Source organism: Vicugna pacos, chromosome 13 (genome assembly GCF_048564905.1).
Source record: "Vicugna pacos chromosome 13, VicPac4, whole genome shotgun sequence".
In the NCBI taxonomy this organism is placed as follows: Eukaryota; Metazoa; Chordata; class Mammalia; order Artiodactyla; family Camelidae; genus Vicugna; species Vicugna pacos.
The window spans coordinates 30,092,438-30,108,257 of NC_132999.1; the positions used below are offsets into that span (position 1 = coordinate 30,092,438).

The following is a 15,820-nucleotide window of genomic DNA, read 5'->3' on the forward strand; positions in this document are numbered from 1 at the left end:
CAGATCGCTCTGTGGGACTGCTCCAAAGAGGCAGGGGAGGAGCCAGGATATATAGGAGTTTTACAACAAAGACCAGGTAGTCAAAACATTAAAAGATTACTGTTAATTAAAGAAAACCAGACATCTCAAGTTAAAGAATTTAGCGCTTTTCTACATGTGGGAAGGAGCAAACGTTTGGGCTCATTGAAATCATTCCTTTGACAAGCACCTAGCTATCTAGGGCCAGTATCCTGTCCTTTCTTATTCTGAGTACCCTTAGAGTGCACCATTGTGGGTTGCTGCAGCAGCTGATGACTTGATGGCTTCAGTATTCTTTGTTTACTGATATGGTTTGTTTTTCTTCATTCACAAATACAACATGTAAAGAATATCAAAAACAACATGAATGTTAAAAAATATTGTTCAGGATATCACATTCATATTAGTCAATATGTTTTGACAGTCACATGCAAACACAAAAGCCCTGAACACTCATCATCCAAACTCCTCATCTCTCTCTCTTTTTTTTTAAATCTCTTTTCTACCTTCATCTAAGTCAGGTAACCAGGGTTCAAGGACAGAGAAAAACAGGACTGCTATGGGAAGTCATGGAAAAGGAAAGGATTGGAGGAACATCTTTCTATTCCTAAGTAGTCTAATTAAGGAAATACAAATTAACAGAGATTCAGAGCAGAAGTCCACCAGATTCTAAATCTCTGTGATAATCACCCGGGTCACTGTCTAATAATAAAAAAGTATAAAAACAATGAAAGTATCAAAACAGAACAATGACTTACTGAGACTAATTTAACAAGTGTTTATTGAGTATCTAAGGGCTCTCAGGCAATTAACGCCAAACAGATGCCTGCTGGAGATTAAGAAAGTCACTACTGGTGATCTAAAAGCCAAAGCCACAGCTGTAGAATAGAAATGGCAATAGCCTCCATAAAAATGAATCCAAAACCACCCATGGATTATTAGCCCATTTCTGTGTCTATGGGTCAGTATAGGTACAGAGAGAGCACATCCACCTGCCACGCTTTGTTCCTATGTTCAACCAAAATATTTTTAAAATGAAACACAAAAATTCTGCTGCCTAAAAAGGCAATGCTTAGTGTGGGAATTCCAAAGATAGTTCATCTTAGCAAATGACTTTAGATTCTCTTCCCCTGCCCCCACAGCAGCAATAAGATGAGAAATAAATTTTCTCTTATTGAAATAAGTGGGGGCTAAAAGAAAGAAAAAGACCAGGAATTACAAATAATTAAGTAACATTCAAATATTCCAAGTGACCATACAAAACTGAAACTATGTCCAAGAACAAAGTGATTTGGAATGGGAACTGCAAACGAAAGAACTGGATTTTCACTATGAGAGCAAAAAATACTATTTATTTTCTCAGTTGTGCCTTTATTTCTTGTATTAGTGAGAGAGTTAAGTAAAGGTGAAGATGAAGAAATTAGGTTAGGAAAAATCAAACAAGACATAAACCACACACTAATTTTTAAAAATTCCTTTAAATCCATCTACTCTAAAATGTTGTATTGTTGAAACACCTTCTTCTGAAATAATTTATCCTAAATTATTATTTATAACTGATCAAAGATCCTAAAGCTCATGTACATAAAGACTAGTACTCACTCTTTCAAAGTTTGTAAATAACTAGTTTTATATATTTCCAAATAGGCAAATTTTGGCTGTGTTTCAAAATTCTGACACAATTCTCCCTTATTAAAAAACAAAAGAAAACAAAGACACTGCTTTTAAAGTGATACAGTGTAACGAAATACAGAAAAAAAAAGACAGCCGAGAAATTGACCCAACATTGTAAATGGATTATAATTCAATTTTAAAAAGTGAAAAATGCAAATAAATAAATAATTTAGAAATTAAAAAAATTAAATAATAAAGACAGCTACATAACAACAACAAAAAACAGCAGTCGAACATTTCAACGTCACTATTCAAACTGCTGATTATCAGCATTTTCCCAAGAGTTTCAAATTAAGAGAGCTGCTATTGCTTTCTTTCAAAATTAAGAAGAAATATGTTTAGGCTGTTAAATATTAAAAACCAAAGTGATGACATCAGTACCTTTACTTATTCAAATTTCAAAATGAGCTAAAAACCATAGGGTAACTTTTCATTATTACACAGGAAAAGTCCCGCCCAGAGAAGAAATCTGTGGAGCAATTGCAGGGGCTTATCTCCCACCTCCTCAAGACTGGTTTGGTTTTGGCCTCCAGGTACAACAGGGACAAAAGCACAAAGTGCTCCCTTGAATTCGGTTCAACTAGTAACTCAACATCAACCTAATTAGTTTTAAAACAAGAAATAAATCTAATATTAATACTTGATAGCATCCCTGTGAATTAGAGAAAAAAAATACTGTAAGTCTAAACAAACTAAAAAATGCAAATTAAAAAGAAGTATCCTTTTTTTGCCTATAAAACTGGCAAAAATGTGACTGAAAAACCTATCCTTAAAAAGTACAAATGTGCCAAAAGTTGCCACACGAGGATATCACTGAAGTACTGCTTATAACAGGAAAATACTGGAATCAACCTATATGTCCATCAGCAGAAAAACAGGTAATAGTTACGCAGGCAGCTGTAAAAAGAATGTCACAGACCTAACTGTATGAACATAGAAAGCCCTCTAAATATTTTTGGTTAAATGGAAAAAGAAAGTCACAGAATCATATGACGTCATTTACGTTAAAACAAAAACAACAAAAATATACAACATAAGCATATATGTAACATGTATGCAAATGACAGAGAACAATAAAGAGGACTTACAGCTTCTATTCTCATACCTCTGAATTGTCTGATCCCTTACAGTAAGTACATAAATCTAACTTGAACAATTTTTTTAAAGTCAATATAGATCTTCAAAATATATCTCAAGGTAAACAAATATACAAAATCCTGTAATATTTTATTTCATTTAAATTATGATTATTACTAAAGCTTCTAGTTCAATCACAAAGTTAACCAGTTCATATATGGAACTGTAATGGTAAAACTATGTTATCGCCAACACAAATATACAACTTTTCTTCAGCCTTTTTTCCACCAGTAATCAAACACAAATCTTAAATGTTAATGAAGAGTTAAGAGATTTAAGTAAAGGAATTATACAAATCTGTACCTGTACTATTTGGTGTTGGAGTCTGATGATGTCCCAAGGTAGCTAATACCGGTCCGACTGGTAGGGAAGACGGACGCTGCTCTGACTTACACAACTGAGCAGGTTCTAGATTTGAACATGTGAAATACGTTAGAAAAAAAGCCAAACACAATTCTTCAACTGCAGTTGTGTAGGATTCACAATCCTAAAGATCGGTAATTTTTGAGACTATTCCATTAAGTCAAGTTCCATGCTACTACTCCTTTCTGAACTCCTAGCCCCTTTAAATTCAGTGATGATATGCTACCTGGTACTAACACACAAGGCAGACATCAAGAGGCCACTCAAAGTAGGCTAATAACTGAGTACAACTGCTCTGTAAAACCAGCAAAAGCTTCTGATGATAAACTGTTTCAAAGCATCAAACTACATGCAAAATCTAAAATGGGGCACAGTACTTCCTCTTTAGTCCCATGAGAGAGATTAAGCTCATTCTCCTAAGGAGTAAAAATTCATAAAAAGATCTCATATATTCATAAGTATTTTTAAAAAGATTTTCTTTTTTCCAGTACAATTTCTGACTTAATTACATTATCATTGAGAACACAGAAATGTTGGATGCAACAAAAAGGTAAAATGAAATCAATGGGTATCAGATCTAAGCCCTCCTTTGCTAGTTTAAAAAAAATACTATTTATTATCCTATTCTTCAAAATATCATTGGTCTACCTTATCAGTAGGCATCACAAATTTAGTTATTTCCTTTCTCATTATCTTAAAGTCCACCATGAACAAACCATTTGTATTAGTTAGAACTATTAAAAAATACACCAATAGAACATTCCTGGATCACTTTCAAGTAGATTAAGGTATGTTATGGTATGTTAAGTTTCCCTTGATAGCCATGAATCCTGAGTCATATGATACTGCCCTACCAGCTAATTCAAGGAACCAAGTTTGTCTTCCATCTCACTTTGAAAACCAAAAGCCATTTAATTATACTTAAAAAGCCTCAATACCCAAAACACTATTTTTACAGTTCATTTCTGACTATATTTTATGTATGTGTGTGATTACTTTTACTTATTAAAAAAAAGAAAGAAAGAAAAAGAGCCCTTCAAGGTTACTACAACAGCCTTAAAAAATTAAGTTTTTTGTCATCAATGAATCTGTGAAACATTTTTCCAATTATTATACCATACCTGGAGGTAAGACAGTCTGGGAAGGCATTGTGTTGATCACAGGTTCCAAGGGACTAGGTTGATATATTGCATCTACAGGATTAATAGTACTCTGAGATAAAGAAACAGTACAGTTATTTTTTAACTAAATGTCCTTCTAGTGCTGACCCTCCCAAATGTATGAAATACCCACATTTCTGACAGCAAAGTCCTGAAGGTAGCTATATAGACATGACGGTGAAAAAGCAAAGAGGGAATAAAACAACTTTACTATATAGAAGTCTAAGAGTTCCTTATTAAAACAAACAAACAAACAGGCATAGTAAGGAGGGAAAATGAATGAATCTCTGTCATATAGAAAGGTAAACTAAATGAAAACACTTGGAAAGAGTTGTAAAATAGTTTCAGGAAGCCAAAACAATAACCTCTCAATTCAACTCAGTGCTTCTCAAATTTTTATTCACCATAAATGCTGCTCTCTGTCAAGGGCAGAGAAATGCTCTCTCTTCTCTGATATTAATAAATATTACACCCATGACTAGTCTTTACATCCCATATTATTGCCACCTGCCACCGCTGAGTACTGCACTATACACGCACCTAGTTTTACAGTCACTAAAGGCAAAGAGATGTATCTTCCAGTTGGGCGTTGTGGGGAAAACAGCTTTTATTTTTTTTGAGGATTTAGAAGGGAAAAAATAATCAAACATGTAGTTACAATTTTAGAGAGGAAAAAAAAGTCTAGTTTTTTCTGGTTCCAAGCCAAGAAACTATTTTGCCAGCATGATGACATTTAAAACACAAGACTCCATAGCTTAACTGATTTTTTTTTTTTTGGCGGAGGGGGAGATTTTAAACCAAGGTCTTTAAAAAGCAGTTTAAATCTGCTATTTAGGAGACTATACTAGACAAAACCCAAGAAATAAAATTTTAATTTTACTTTATTTTAATTTTTAAAATTCTAATTTAGCTTTCCTTGATTTGGAAAACTAAACGTCAAATATGTATTAGATAGAACTTAGAAAATAATGAAACGGAATTAGAAAAAATTTACTGATGAGCCCCAAAAACTATTTGTAAAAATTTAAGAGCACCTAACAATAGAAACTGAGATAATGGGAAAGTTTTTACAGCATTCTTATTACTTAAATTTTTTTCCCTTAAATTCCCTCTCTGCATTAATACATAAAAATCACTAAATCGGATCTCTTAAATCAAGTGATTTGAACTTCTTAAGAACTCTGATTCTTGTCACTACAACAGTCTACCTACCATAAATATTCTAGTCTGGAAAATAAAGGACACAGAATAAATTCTGAAAATAAAATCTAGTAGAGTGAAGTAGGGAAGGTTCTGAAGCATTAGGAAAAGCACAGAAGCAGAGACTTAGAATTTTAATTCCTTAGAATCCTTGCTCTACCAAGGGCTCAGCAAGTCTCTTACTCACTGTAGACCTCACTTCCCCAGTGTATAAAATGAAGAAATGTCTGATTATATGGTCTCTAAGGACTTTCTGGTTATTACTTTATGATTCTATTTTCAGATACCAGCATGGGTCATAATAACTAAACAAGTGTCTCAACAAGTTTGAGCTCCTGGAGCTGCTCTTCAAGTAAATTCTTTATTTTTACATAGTGATTTTCTGAAAAGGCCTCAAGTGTTTTACAAAGGCAAAATCCCACCTTCAATACTGTGAGCCAGAGGAATGAGAACATCCCATCTCCTTATCCCCACCTATTATATACGAAAAATTACTGAAGATACTGAGAAATAAAATAATTCTGGACAAAGGGACTAGAATTCTACCTTTTGAATGTAATCTTCTATTTTGCAGATGAACTCTACTAAGATTAGGTTTGTCAATACCAGAAAACACTTTCAGACTTTTTTGAATATGTATTACAAGTACCAAATATCTTCTGTTGCTTCTGTTAATAGAAAATATAACTGTTCTACACTTATCTAACAGTTTGTGGTCAATCAACTTCAGCCTAAAATATGTCAAATAACATTCTACACTCTGCTTTGAAAAAGAATGCGCAGAGCTGGAGAAGTGCAAACAAGTGACAATCCTTAGCCCTAATCTATTATAACATTACTAAAATTCATGCAATACAATATAAAATGTAATATATTAAATATACATATATGTATATATAGCTAACACTTACTGAGTACTATGTGCTAACTCTGTACCTTAAACAACAATCTTCTGAGGAAGAATGAGTCACTTTTCTTTATAGATGAGGAAACGAAGACTCAAAGGTTATGTAACTTGCCTAAGGTCACAGCTAGTAGGTGGCAAGGCTGGGTGCTAGCAATCTGGGCGCTAGCAATCTGGGCTATGGCCTAAACCATGAGCACTTTCTTTCTTTTTTAAAAATAAAAATTCTTAAGGAAAAATGCTATAGTCTCTGATCAAATGATTCAAATATGTTTGTTTTCTACAAGTTCAGATTTTCTATGAGTATAAACTTTTCAGATGTTTTTAATTGCAAATAATCAAACATTTTTGGATGCTTTATACACTGTTGTTTAATATAATAAAAAAGTAACTTTGAGGGAAAAGAGATAAAAATAACTGCCATAATTAATTTTTCTTAGCATCTTTAAGGATCATGAAATGCTAGACAACATATACAGTCTTTTTCCATGTAAGTCTTCAAGGCTTATAACCTCAATTGCTTCCTCAGGAAGAGATATTATATTACATTATATTGTATTTATACCACTTATATTTACACATACTTATATTTATAAGTATATTAAATCACCAAGGCTCAAACTTTGAACTCACATTGTGAAGAGAAACAAAAATTCCAATGTGTTTAATTCAAATTTTTAACATGTTCCTCTTATATCTGCTTTCTTAAGAAACATGTAAACAATAGTGCTATTTAACTTCTTTTTCATTTTAAATCAAAGATAAAGATAACATACTCATCCTTTCAAGTATAATCATGAGATTGTTTTGAAGACTTACAAACTTAGTTTCCAGATCTCAGACAAGCTAAGCTGGCATTTATAAAGCTTCAAGACAAAAAAAAAAAGAGGCTGCCTCCTGCTTCAGAAATACAGTTTGAACAGATGTCACACAATGACCATAAAATTAGGCTAGCTTAAATCGCAAATTTTGAAACTCTAACTTTTATTTCCAATAAAATTTTCTTTTCACTTTAGTGGAAGTTGAATATAAGGAAAGAGTAAAAGTCAAGGAGAGGAAAGAACAGAAAATGGCTGTTAAGTGAAAGAATTCACGTTACAACTTGTTCTAACAAAAAAGCAGTATATATCACAGTAGCAATGACAGTTAACACAATACACATGATCTAAAAATAAAAGATAAGAAAATAATAGAAACCTATAAACATATAATTAGATTAAGATACATTTCAATATTGTGCCCCTCTCCTCTGATCTCGTCAGAAAAAAAGTTTGACAAGAAATGTAGCACTGTGAGTTATGCCTTATTTAGTCATAAAAGCTGCATTTTTATGCCATGATTAACCCTTCAAGTTAACACATGCAAGGAGGTGATTCAATTTGAACCAACACTTAGAAAAATTTTAAGATCGACACTTTCCCCTCCAAATGATTGCTGCAAGATGGCCAACTTTAAGAGCTTAAGGCAAATTGCAAGAGTCAACAACAAAAAGCAGTGATTAAGTGAAAAGAGGAATTTGTGTTGAAAAATGAGTAGAAATTCAGGCTTCTTCTGACATGACTGGTTAAAATGCTCTGCAGAAGTAAAGGGACACAAAGATTAGATTAAACTTACTATAATTCCATCTGCGTGCTTCTCCGCATTATACTGGTCCTTAAGGAGAAATGTTAAAAATATTAACTTCATTCTTTCATTCAAGTAACGCCTTGTGCACTTTCTTCCTTAGTAAGAAAGCTTATTTTACTGGGTAAGTAACAATGTTAGAAAACTACTACTCTGCTTCCACTAATGTAAAAATTCCACTTGTCCATTCCTAGCCAAATGTAATCCTATCACTGGCAACACAACAATTAACACTGACAGCGTGGCAATTATTTTTCTATAGAGGCATTTAATTATAATTTTGTGTAGAAATATCATATTGAACTGTGTAGTCACATTGGTACCAATGATTAAAAGCAGATATATTAATTTAGGTTAAAGATCCTGAGTACTTCTGGGATTAACTTTATAGTTAATTATGCCAACTCCCTACAGCCCCCAAACTCTTACTGTACTTCACAGGTATGACAATCACATATTCTTAAAAACTCATGATAGATACAATTTCCCATATTCTGGCTGCTAGCCCCAGAATTACACTGATACTTTTCTAAATAAATGGTCTGAATTCTGTTTCAGTAAACATAATCACTGTATCCACAGAATGACGATAAAGGGGCCAACACTTACTACCTGGCAGGTAACTTACGTATAGGCATACCTCGGAGATATTGTGGGTTTGATTCTAGACCACCATAATTAAGCAAATATTGCAGTAAAGCAAGTCACAAATCTTTTTTGCATATAAATGCAATGCATATAAAAGTCATATTTACACTACACTGTAGTCTATTAAGTGTACAACAGCCTTGTCTTTAAAAACAATATACATGCCTTAATTTAAAAATGCTAACCACCAGCTGAGCTTTCAGTGACTTGTAACAGTAATATAAAAAAAATCACTGATCACAGATTGCCATAACAAATACAGTAACAATGAAAAAGTTTGAAATATTGCAAGAATTACCAAAAGGTGACAGATTCAGAGTGAGCAAGCAAATGCTGTTGGAAAAATGGCGTCAAAGACCTGCTTGATACAGGGTTGCCACAAACCTTCAATTTTTAAAAAACATTTATCTGCAAAGCACAACAAAGCTAGGTATGCCTGTATGTTAATTCATGTATTCCACCAACAACTCTATAAAGTAGGTAATATAATTATCCCCATTGGATAGAGAAAATTGAGACACAAAGAGGGTGGGGAGCCAGGACTCCAATATATATAGTCCTGTTCCATAATTCATGCTCTTAATTAATATGCTATTTTGCCTTGTCTCTCCTCTCCAAGGATGTACTCAAGGAAGGTGGTGGTGAAAAGTTACCACACACATTTGTTCCTGTAACTACAATCCATCTATTAGTATTACACATACTATATATTTAACTTAAAATGGTTTGAAGTTTTAACTCCACACAATCAGGAAGTTTTCAAGTTTCAACAGAAACCAATATTTGGTCTTGGTTTTAAAGTTAATGGCCAAGTGATACCTCGTTTATTTATAACTTTTTCTTTACTGCGCTTACTCAGAAATCTATATATTGAAGGGTTAACTAAGAGCACTTGAAGACTGAGGATTTTTTTTTTAAAGAATTAACATAGCAGGCCCGAAATAGCTATCCTTAGAAAAGCTGCTTACAAAGTTGGTCTTTGGCTGGTGTCCAGGAACTTGGATTTTAGGAGGATTCCCACCACCTAACTGGTAAGTGTGGCTCACTGTGCCTAACCTGTTTAAGCAAGCAAAATGATTTATGCTCAACACTTGCTTTCTTTCTGGAGCTCTGGATTCTTGGTAAGTACAAGGTAGAGAGTGCTTCCATGACAAGCCCCAAGTAAAAACCTTGGGTATTGAGTCTCTAATAAGCTTCCCTGATAGATATGACACATGTTGTCACAATTTGTTGCTGGAGTTGAATTAATAAGCCACCCTATATGACTCCATTGGAAGAAGATTCTTGGAAGCCTGGGCCTACTTTCCTCTTGATTTTGCCCCATGTTCCTTTCCCCTTTGCTGATTTTGCTTTGGCTCTCGTGCTGTAATAAATCACAGCTATGAGTACAGCTAAATGCTGTGCCCTGTGGGTCCTCCAACCAAATCACCATACCTAGGGGTGGTCTTGCGAAATGCCAACAGTGCATATCCTTGAGAATAAAAGCATTTTAATATCTACATAATTCACACTGGGATGTCCCCCTCTATTTGCACAAGTGAATTAACTATATATATTTACAATATCCAAAGTTTCAGTAATTCTTAACAAAGAGTTAAAAATAAATTACTGAGAACTATACAGACAGAGGAATTTTTTAAAGTTTCTTGCTCAGAGGATATTTTAATTTACTTTTGGCTTTCCTCTATTAATTCCTAAACATTAAATTGATTTTTCCAAAGGATTTATTTAGAAAGAAATACATATGTAAGTGGTAGTAAATGGAAAGAAATACATATGGTAGATTAAATTTTCCAAAAATGGCCCCAACAAGAGGTAGAGTTCATGGCCCTACCCTTGAACCTTTGTGGTTATCTCTACCAATAAACACAGAAGTAACCATATAATGACTCCTGAAATTAGGTCATGGAAGTGTAACAAATTTCTACCTTGTTTTCTTGGAACCCAACCACCACACTGTGAGAAAGACCAAGCAGCTGTAAAGAGAACTCTATGGAGAAGAACCCGGGCCTCCAGCCCAACTTCCCAGGCATGACAGTGAGCCATCTTGAAAGTGGATCCTTCGCCCTCCTCCCACTAAATCAAGCCACCACAGGTGGCACTGCATGAAACTGAAACAAGGCAGGAGGCCTACCCAAACTGCAGATTTGTGAGCAAAATAAAGGACTGCTGCTATTTTAGGACACTTAGTTTAGGCTGGTTTGTTATACAGCAATAAATTAAGACACAGTACATTACATTACCCAAGAAAACCACCACCTCTAATTCTAATTTAAAATAAATATCCAGTTTTAAGATAAATAAGTATTAGAGATGTAAAGCACAACATGACACATAAAATTTACACTGCTGTGTATTATATATGAAAGTGGTTAAGAGAGCAAAATCTTAAGACTTCTTAAGGAAAAAAATACTTCTTCAAATCTGTATCTATATGAGATGACAGATGTTTACTAAACCTGTGATAATCATTTCATGATGCAGTAAGCCACATTATTATATAGCTTAAGGTGATACAGTGCTATCAATTATATCTCATTAAAAGTGAAAAAAATAAACTTAAATATCTGACAATTTACCCCCCTAAATGTTCTTAACTAAAATACATGCTATCTACAGGGTATTTTAAGCCAAGGTCTATTATTTTTATTACTGTTGTGATTTATCTTTTAAGGCAGAGTCAAATCTAGACAAATCCACAGACTATAAAGTATCTCACTATCAATTCATTCCCATCATGAATTTTAGGGATTTTGTCCTATTACTTAAAAAGGCTTATAGTCATTCCCCACCCGACTCATCATCTTTCTTTTTAAAAATTTTTATTGTTTCTGTTTTGTAAGTAAAGCATAAGTTGCCTTTTATCTGGGTCAGCTAAAGCTAAATCTCAAGTATTACTGAACCAGAGATTGAACTGAATTCAGTATAGATTATGTTAATGAAACAAAGAAAGGGTCTAATGCTGCTTCCTACTTAAATTATAACATATGTTTATTTGGTAATAATTCCTTAACACAATGGCTATTCTCTCCTTTGAACAAAGCAGCATGACTAAGATCTGGAAATATGATAGCAAACAACAACATCAGCACAACATAATTTGGGAAGATTTTTGACCTGAATTACAGGCTCCAGTATTTTAAAACCACGCTTCCCAACAAAATACATGAACTATATCCCCATCTTTCTAATAAGTCAATGTAACGGAATAAGAGCTCTCTTGATTATGGACCTACGCACTTACTTATTACATGAAAAAAATAAATATGTTAGGGTGATGAAAGAAAATTTCTAATTCAAGTTTGTTGAGATTCAACAAGTGAGAATGGAACAACTGGATATACACATGTCAAAAAATGAACTTGGATCCATATTTTAAACCACTAAGATTAACTAAAAGTGGATCACAGATTCAAATGTAACAGTTAAAACTACAAAACTGTTGAAAGAAAACACAGGAACAAATCTGTATAATCTAGGATTAAGTAACAATTTCTCAGAAAAGCCACCAAGGGCACAAGCAATAGAAGACTGATACTTGGATTTCACCAAAATTTAAAATGACCATGCTTCTCAGGACACTATCAAGAAAGGGAAAAGACAACCCACAGATCTGAAGAAAAATCTGCAAGTCATATATCTGATAAGGCTTGTATCCAGAATATACAAAATCATACCTACAACACAGTATAAGATTAAAAACAAACAAAAAAACCCAACTAAAAAATCTGAAAAGGAATTTCTCCAGAAGAAATGCAAATGAAAATCACAATGAGATGTCACTAGAATGGCTATAATCAAAAAGACAATCACAAGTGCTGGTGAAGATTTAGAACCCTTGCACATTACAAGTGGAAATATAAAATGGTGCAGCTGCTTTGAAAAATAGTCTAGCAGTTTCTCAAAAGTTAGAGTTACCATATGACCCAGTAACTCCACTCCTAAGTATATACTTAAGAGAAATGAAATCATGTATCTACACAAAAACATTACATGCAAATGTTCATATCAGCATTATTCACAACAGCCAAAAAATGGAAACAACCCAAATGTTCATCAATTGAATGGATAAATAAAATGTGGTATGTCATTCAATGAAATATAATTTGGCAATAAACAGGAGGTAAGTCCTGACACATGCTACAACATAGATGAATCTTGAAAACATTATGCTAACTGAAAGAAGCCAGTCACAAAGTACCACATACTATATGATCCTAATTATATGAAATGTCCAGAATAGGGAAATTTAGAGACAGAAAGTAGATCAGTAGTTGTCAGGGACTGGAGGATGGGCAGGGGCAAGGGCAAGTGAGGGAAAGAGGTATAGGTAATGACTTCTTCATTGGTATGGTATTTCTTTTGAGGGTGATAAAAATGTACTGAAATTAGATTATGGTGATGGTTGCACAACTCTGTAAATATACTAAAACCACTAAAGTGTAAACTTTGAATGAACTTTATGTTATGTAAATTATATATCAATAAACCTGCTTTTTAAAAAGAAGTCTGATGAAAAATTAATGAATACTGATGAAAACAAAAAGTCTATGCAGAAAAATGTTCTAGGAAGAGAACCTGGGATCCAAGGATAACTTAAATATACAATCTACTTTAAAAGTATCTATGGTCAGAGAACTCAGTTCTAAAAGGATAATCTAGATCTGTGAAGTCTAGTTTTGAAGCCACTAGTCACATGTGGCTGTTGGGCACTTGAATGGGGCTAGTGCAAAGTGTAAAATACACCCAGGATATTGAAGGCTTAGTGCCAAAAATGAGAAAGGGAATATGAAATATCTCATTAACGAATGAATTTTTATATTAATTCCATTTTGAAATGGTACTATTTTGGATATACTGAATTAAATAAATTATTAAAATTAATTTCACCTGCTTATATGAGTCGTGGCATGTGGTCATACCCCTAATCTTGATGAAGAAACTGGTCGAGTCCCCAGGTGTAGAGGTCTCCCAGATTATTTTCACTCTGCTCCCTCCACCCACCCCTTACTTTCTCTGCAGTTCCCCACGAGTGGAAGACTAGCTGTCTCTATCTATGGTACAAAGGAAGCATGAAGTTTTCTGAGCTAATGCAGCTCACCTGAAAATCCCACTAACCAAGTGGTGCCCAAACTTTGCTACACATTAGAATCAACCTTGGAGCTGAAAAATCCCAATGTCCAGGTGACAGTCCACAGCAACTAGCAGAGTGTGTGGGAGTGGGAGCCATGCATCAGAACTGGTAAAGGTCTCCAGGTAATTGTAACTGCAGCAAAATCTGCAAACTGATGCGCTAATCACTTAGGCAGGTGGGAAGCTTTTGGGAGTGAAAATTGAAATGAAAGAATCAAAACTGTAAGGAGCTTAAAATCCTACCTACAGCATGCTGCCTCTGAGAAGCTAATACTAAATTAATCCAAAACAAGAAAAGTATCAAATTAGCTATACTCATATCCCTTTGGAGTCTCAGATGACAATTCCTCTTCTCAAAGGGGCTGATCCCCAAACTGTATTAACCTGCCAGGGAAGAACAATCCTCCAAAGTAACTATAACAATTTATATTCCTATCAGTGTCAGACAGAAGTTCTCCCATTTTCACCAACATGCCATATTGTCACTTTAAAATTTACACCCTCCTAAAAAGTTTTTTTACATTTAACAGTTATTTAGGATGGTTTATATGCTTGGTACTAAGAGGATTACAAACACCAATTCATTTAAGTTTCACACTATCAGCCTCAGTTTCACATTACTATTATTTTTTTGTTTGTTTTTTTGGTGGGGAGAGGAGTAATTAGGTTTATTTATTTATTTATTTTAATGGAGGTACTGGGGATTGAATTCAGGATCTTGCGCATGTTAAACATGCACTCTACCACTGGGCAATACCCTTCCCCTCACACTACTATCATCATCCTCATTTTATACAGAAGGAAATCAAAGCATAGAGAGGGTAAACAAACTTGCTCAAGTGGTGGAGCAAGGATTCAGAACTAGATGGTCTGGCTCCAGAGTCCATGCTCTTAAATATAACGTAATGCTGCCTCTCATTATTATTTAAAACCTGTACATCTTAATCACAGACTGACTGATTAGATATACCCAAAGATTAATTTATAAGGATGATCATCACAGCACAACAGAGAGGTGGCTAAATAAAAAATCATACATATAGTAGAAATACTAAACCATGCCACTTATTAAAAATTATATATTAAAAATTCATTCAAAACTCGCAATTATTTATCAGGCTCCTACTGCGTGGCAGGCAACTGTTCTAGGCACTGGGAATACACAGTGATGGTATGGAGTGTTTGTGTCCCTCCCCAGTTCAGACAATGAGGCCCTAACCCAAGTGACTGTATTTGGAGTAAAGAAAGTAAATTAAGGTTAAATAAGGTTTTAAGGGTAGATCCCCAATCCAGTGAATGTCTTCTAAGAAGAGACCCAAGAGAGCTCTATTCAATCTTTCTCTCAGTGTGCACACACCAAAGAAAGGATCTGTAAGGACACTGTGAGAAGGTAGCCGTCTACAAGCCAGGAGGAGTTCTTACCAGAAACCAAATCGATACGAACCTTGATCTTGGACTGTGAGAAAATAAATTTCTGTTGGTAGAGCCACCCAGTCTGTGGTTTTTTCATTATGGCAGCCTAAGCAGACTAATATATGTGGTAAACAAGACAAAAGTCCTCACGGAGATTACAGTCAGGTGTAGAGAGATAATAAACAGGATGCCAGGAATATTTGGCTACTGATGCAAGGCCATGAAGAAAAACCAACTAATAGGAGGTAGAGACTATTTTATTCAGAGTGGTCAGGAAGGTCTCTCCAAAGAGATTTCATGTGGGCAGAATTTTGAGTTAAGTGGGAGGGTAAGCCCTAACAAAGTCTGGAAGAAATGCCTTCTAGGCAGGGGGGAAAACAAATACAAATCCCTAAAGCAGAAAAAGCTTGGCCTGAGAAAAAGAAAATATGCCAATGTTGTTAGATGGCGTGATCAAATGAGATGAGGTGAGAGAGCAGTGACGGTTCAAATGACGTTAAATTTTAGTGAACAGTCTAGATTCCATACCAAGGGAGATGGGAAACCA

The 15,820-nt window shown here is 34.4% G+C and overlaps 1 protein-coding gene across 10 annotated transcripts in view; it reads right to left on the bottom strand.

Moving 5' to 3' along the window:
* The window catches only part of OSBPL9 (oxysterol binding protein like 9), a 203,056-nt gene that overhangs the window by 20,751 nt on the left and 166,485 nt on the right, over nucleotides 1–15,820 (bottom strand). For 7 of the 10 annotated variants that reach the window (XM_072974463.1, XM_006200472.3, XM_015236147.3 and 4 more), the window contains 3 exons: nucleotides 8,071–8,109; nucleotides 4,314–4,404; nucleotides 3,133–3,237 (listed from right to left, as the gene is read on the bottom strand). In XM_072974463.1, the coding sequence (XP_072830564.1) occupies nucleotides 3,133–3,237; nucleotides 4,314–4,404; nucleotides 8,071–8,109 (235 nt within the window). The remainder of the gene's footprint in view (nucleotides 1–3,132; nucleotides 3,238–4,313; nucleotides 4,405–8,070; nucleotides 8,110–15,820) is intronic. The other 3 variants (XM_006200473.4, XM_006200471.3, XM_006200476.4) reach the window with 1 other exon arrangement.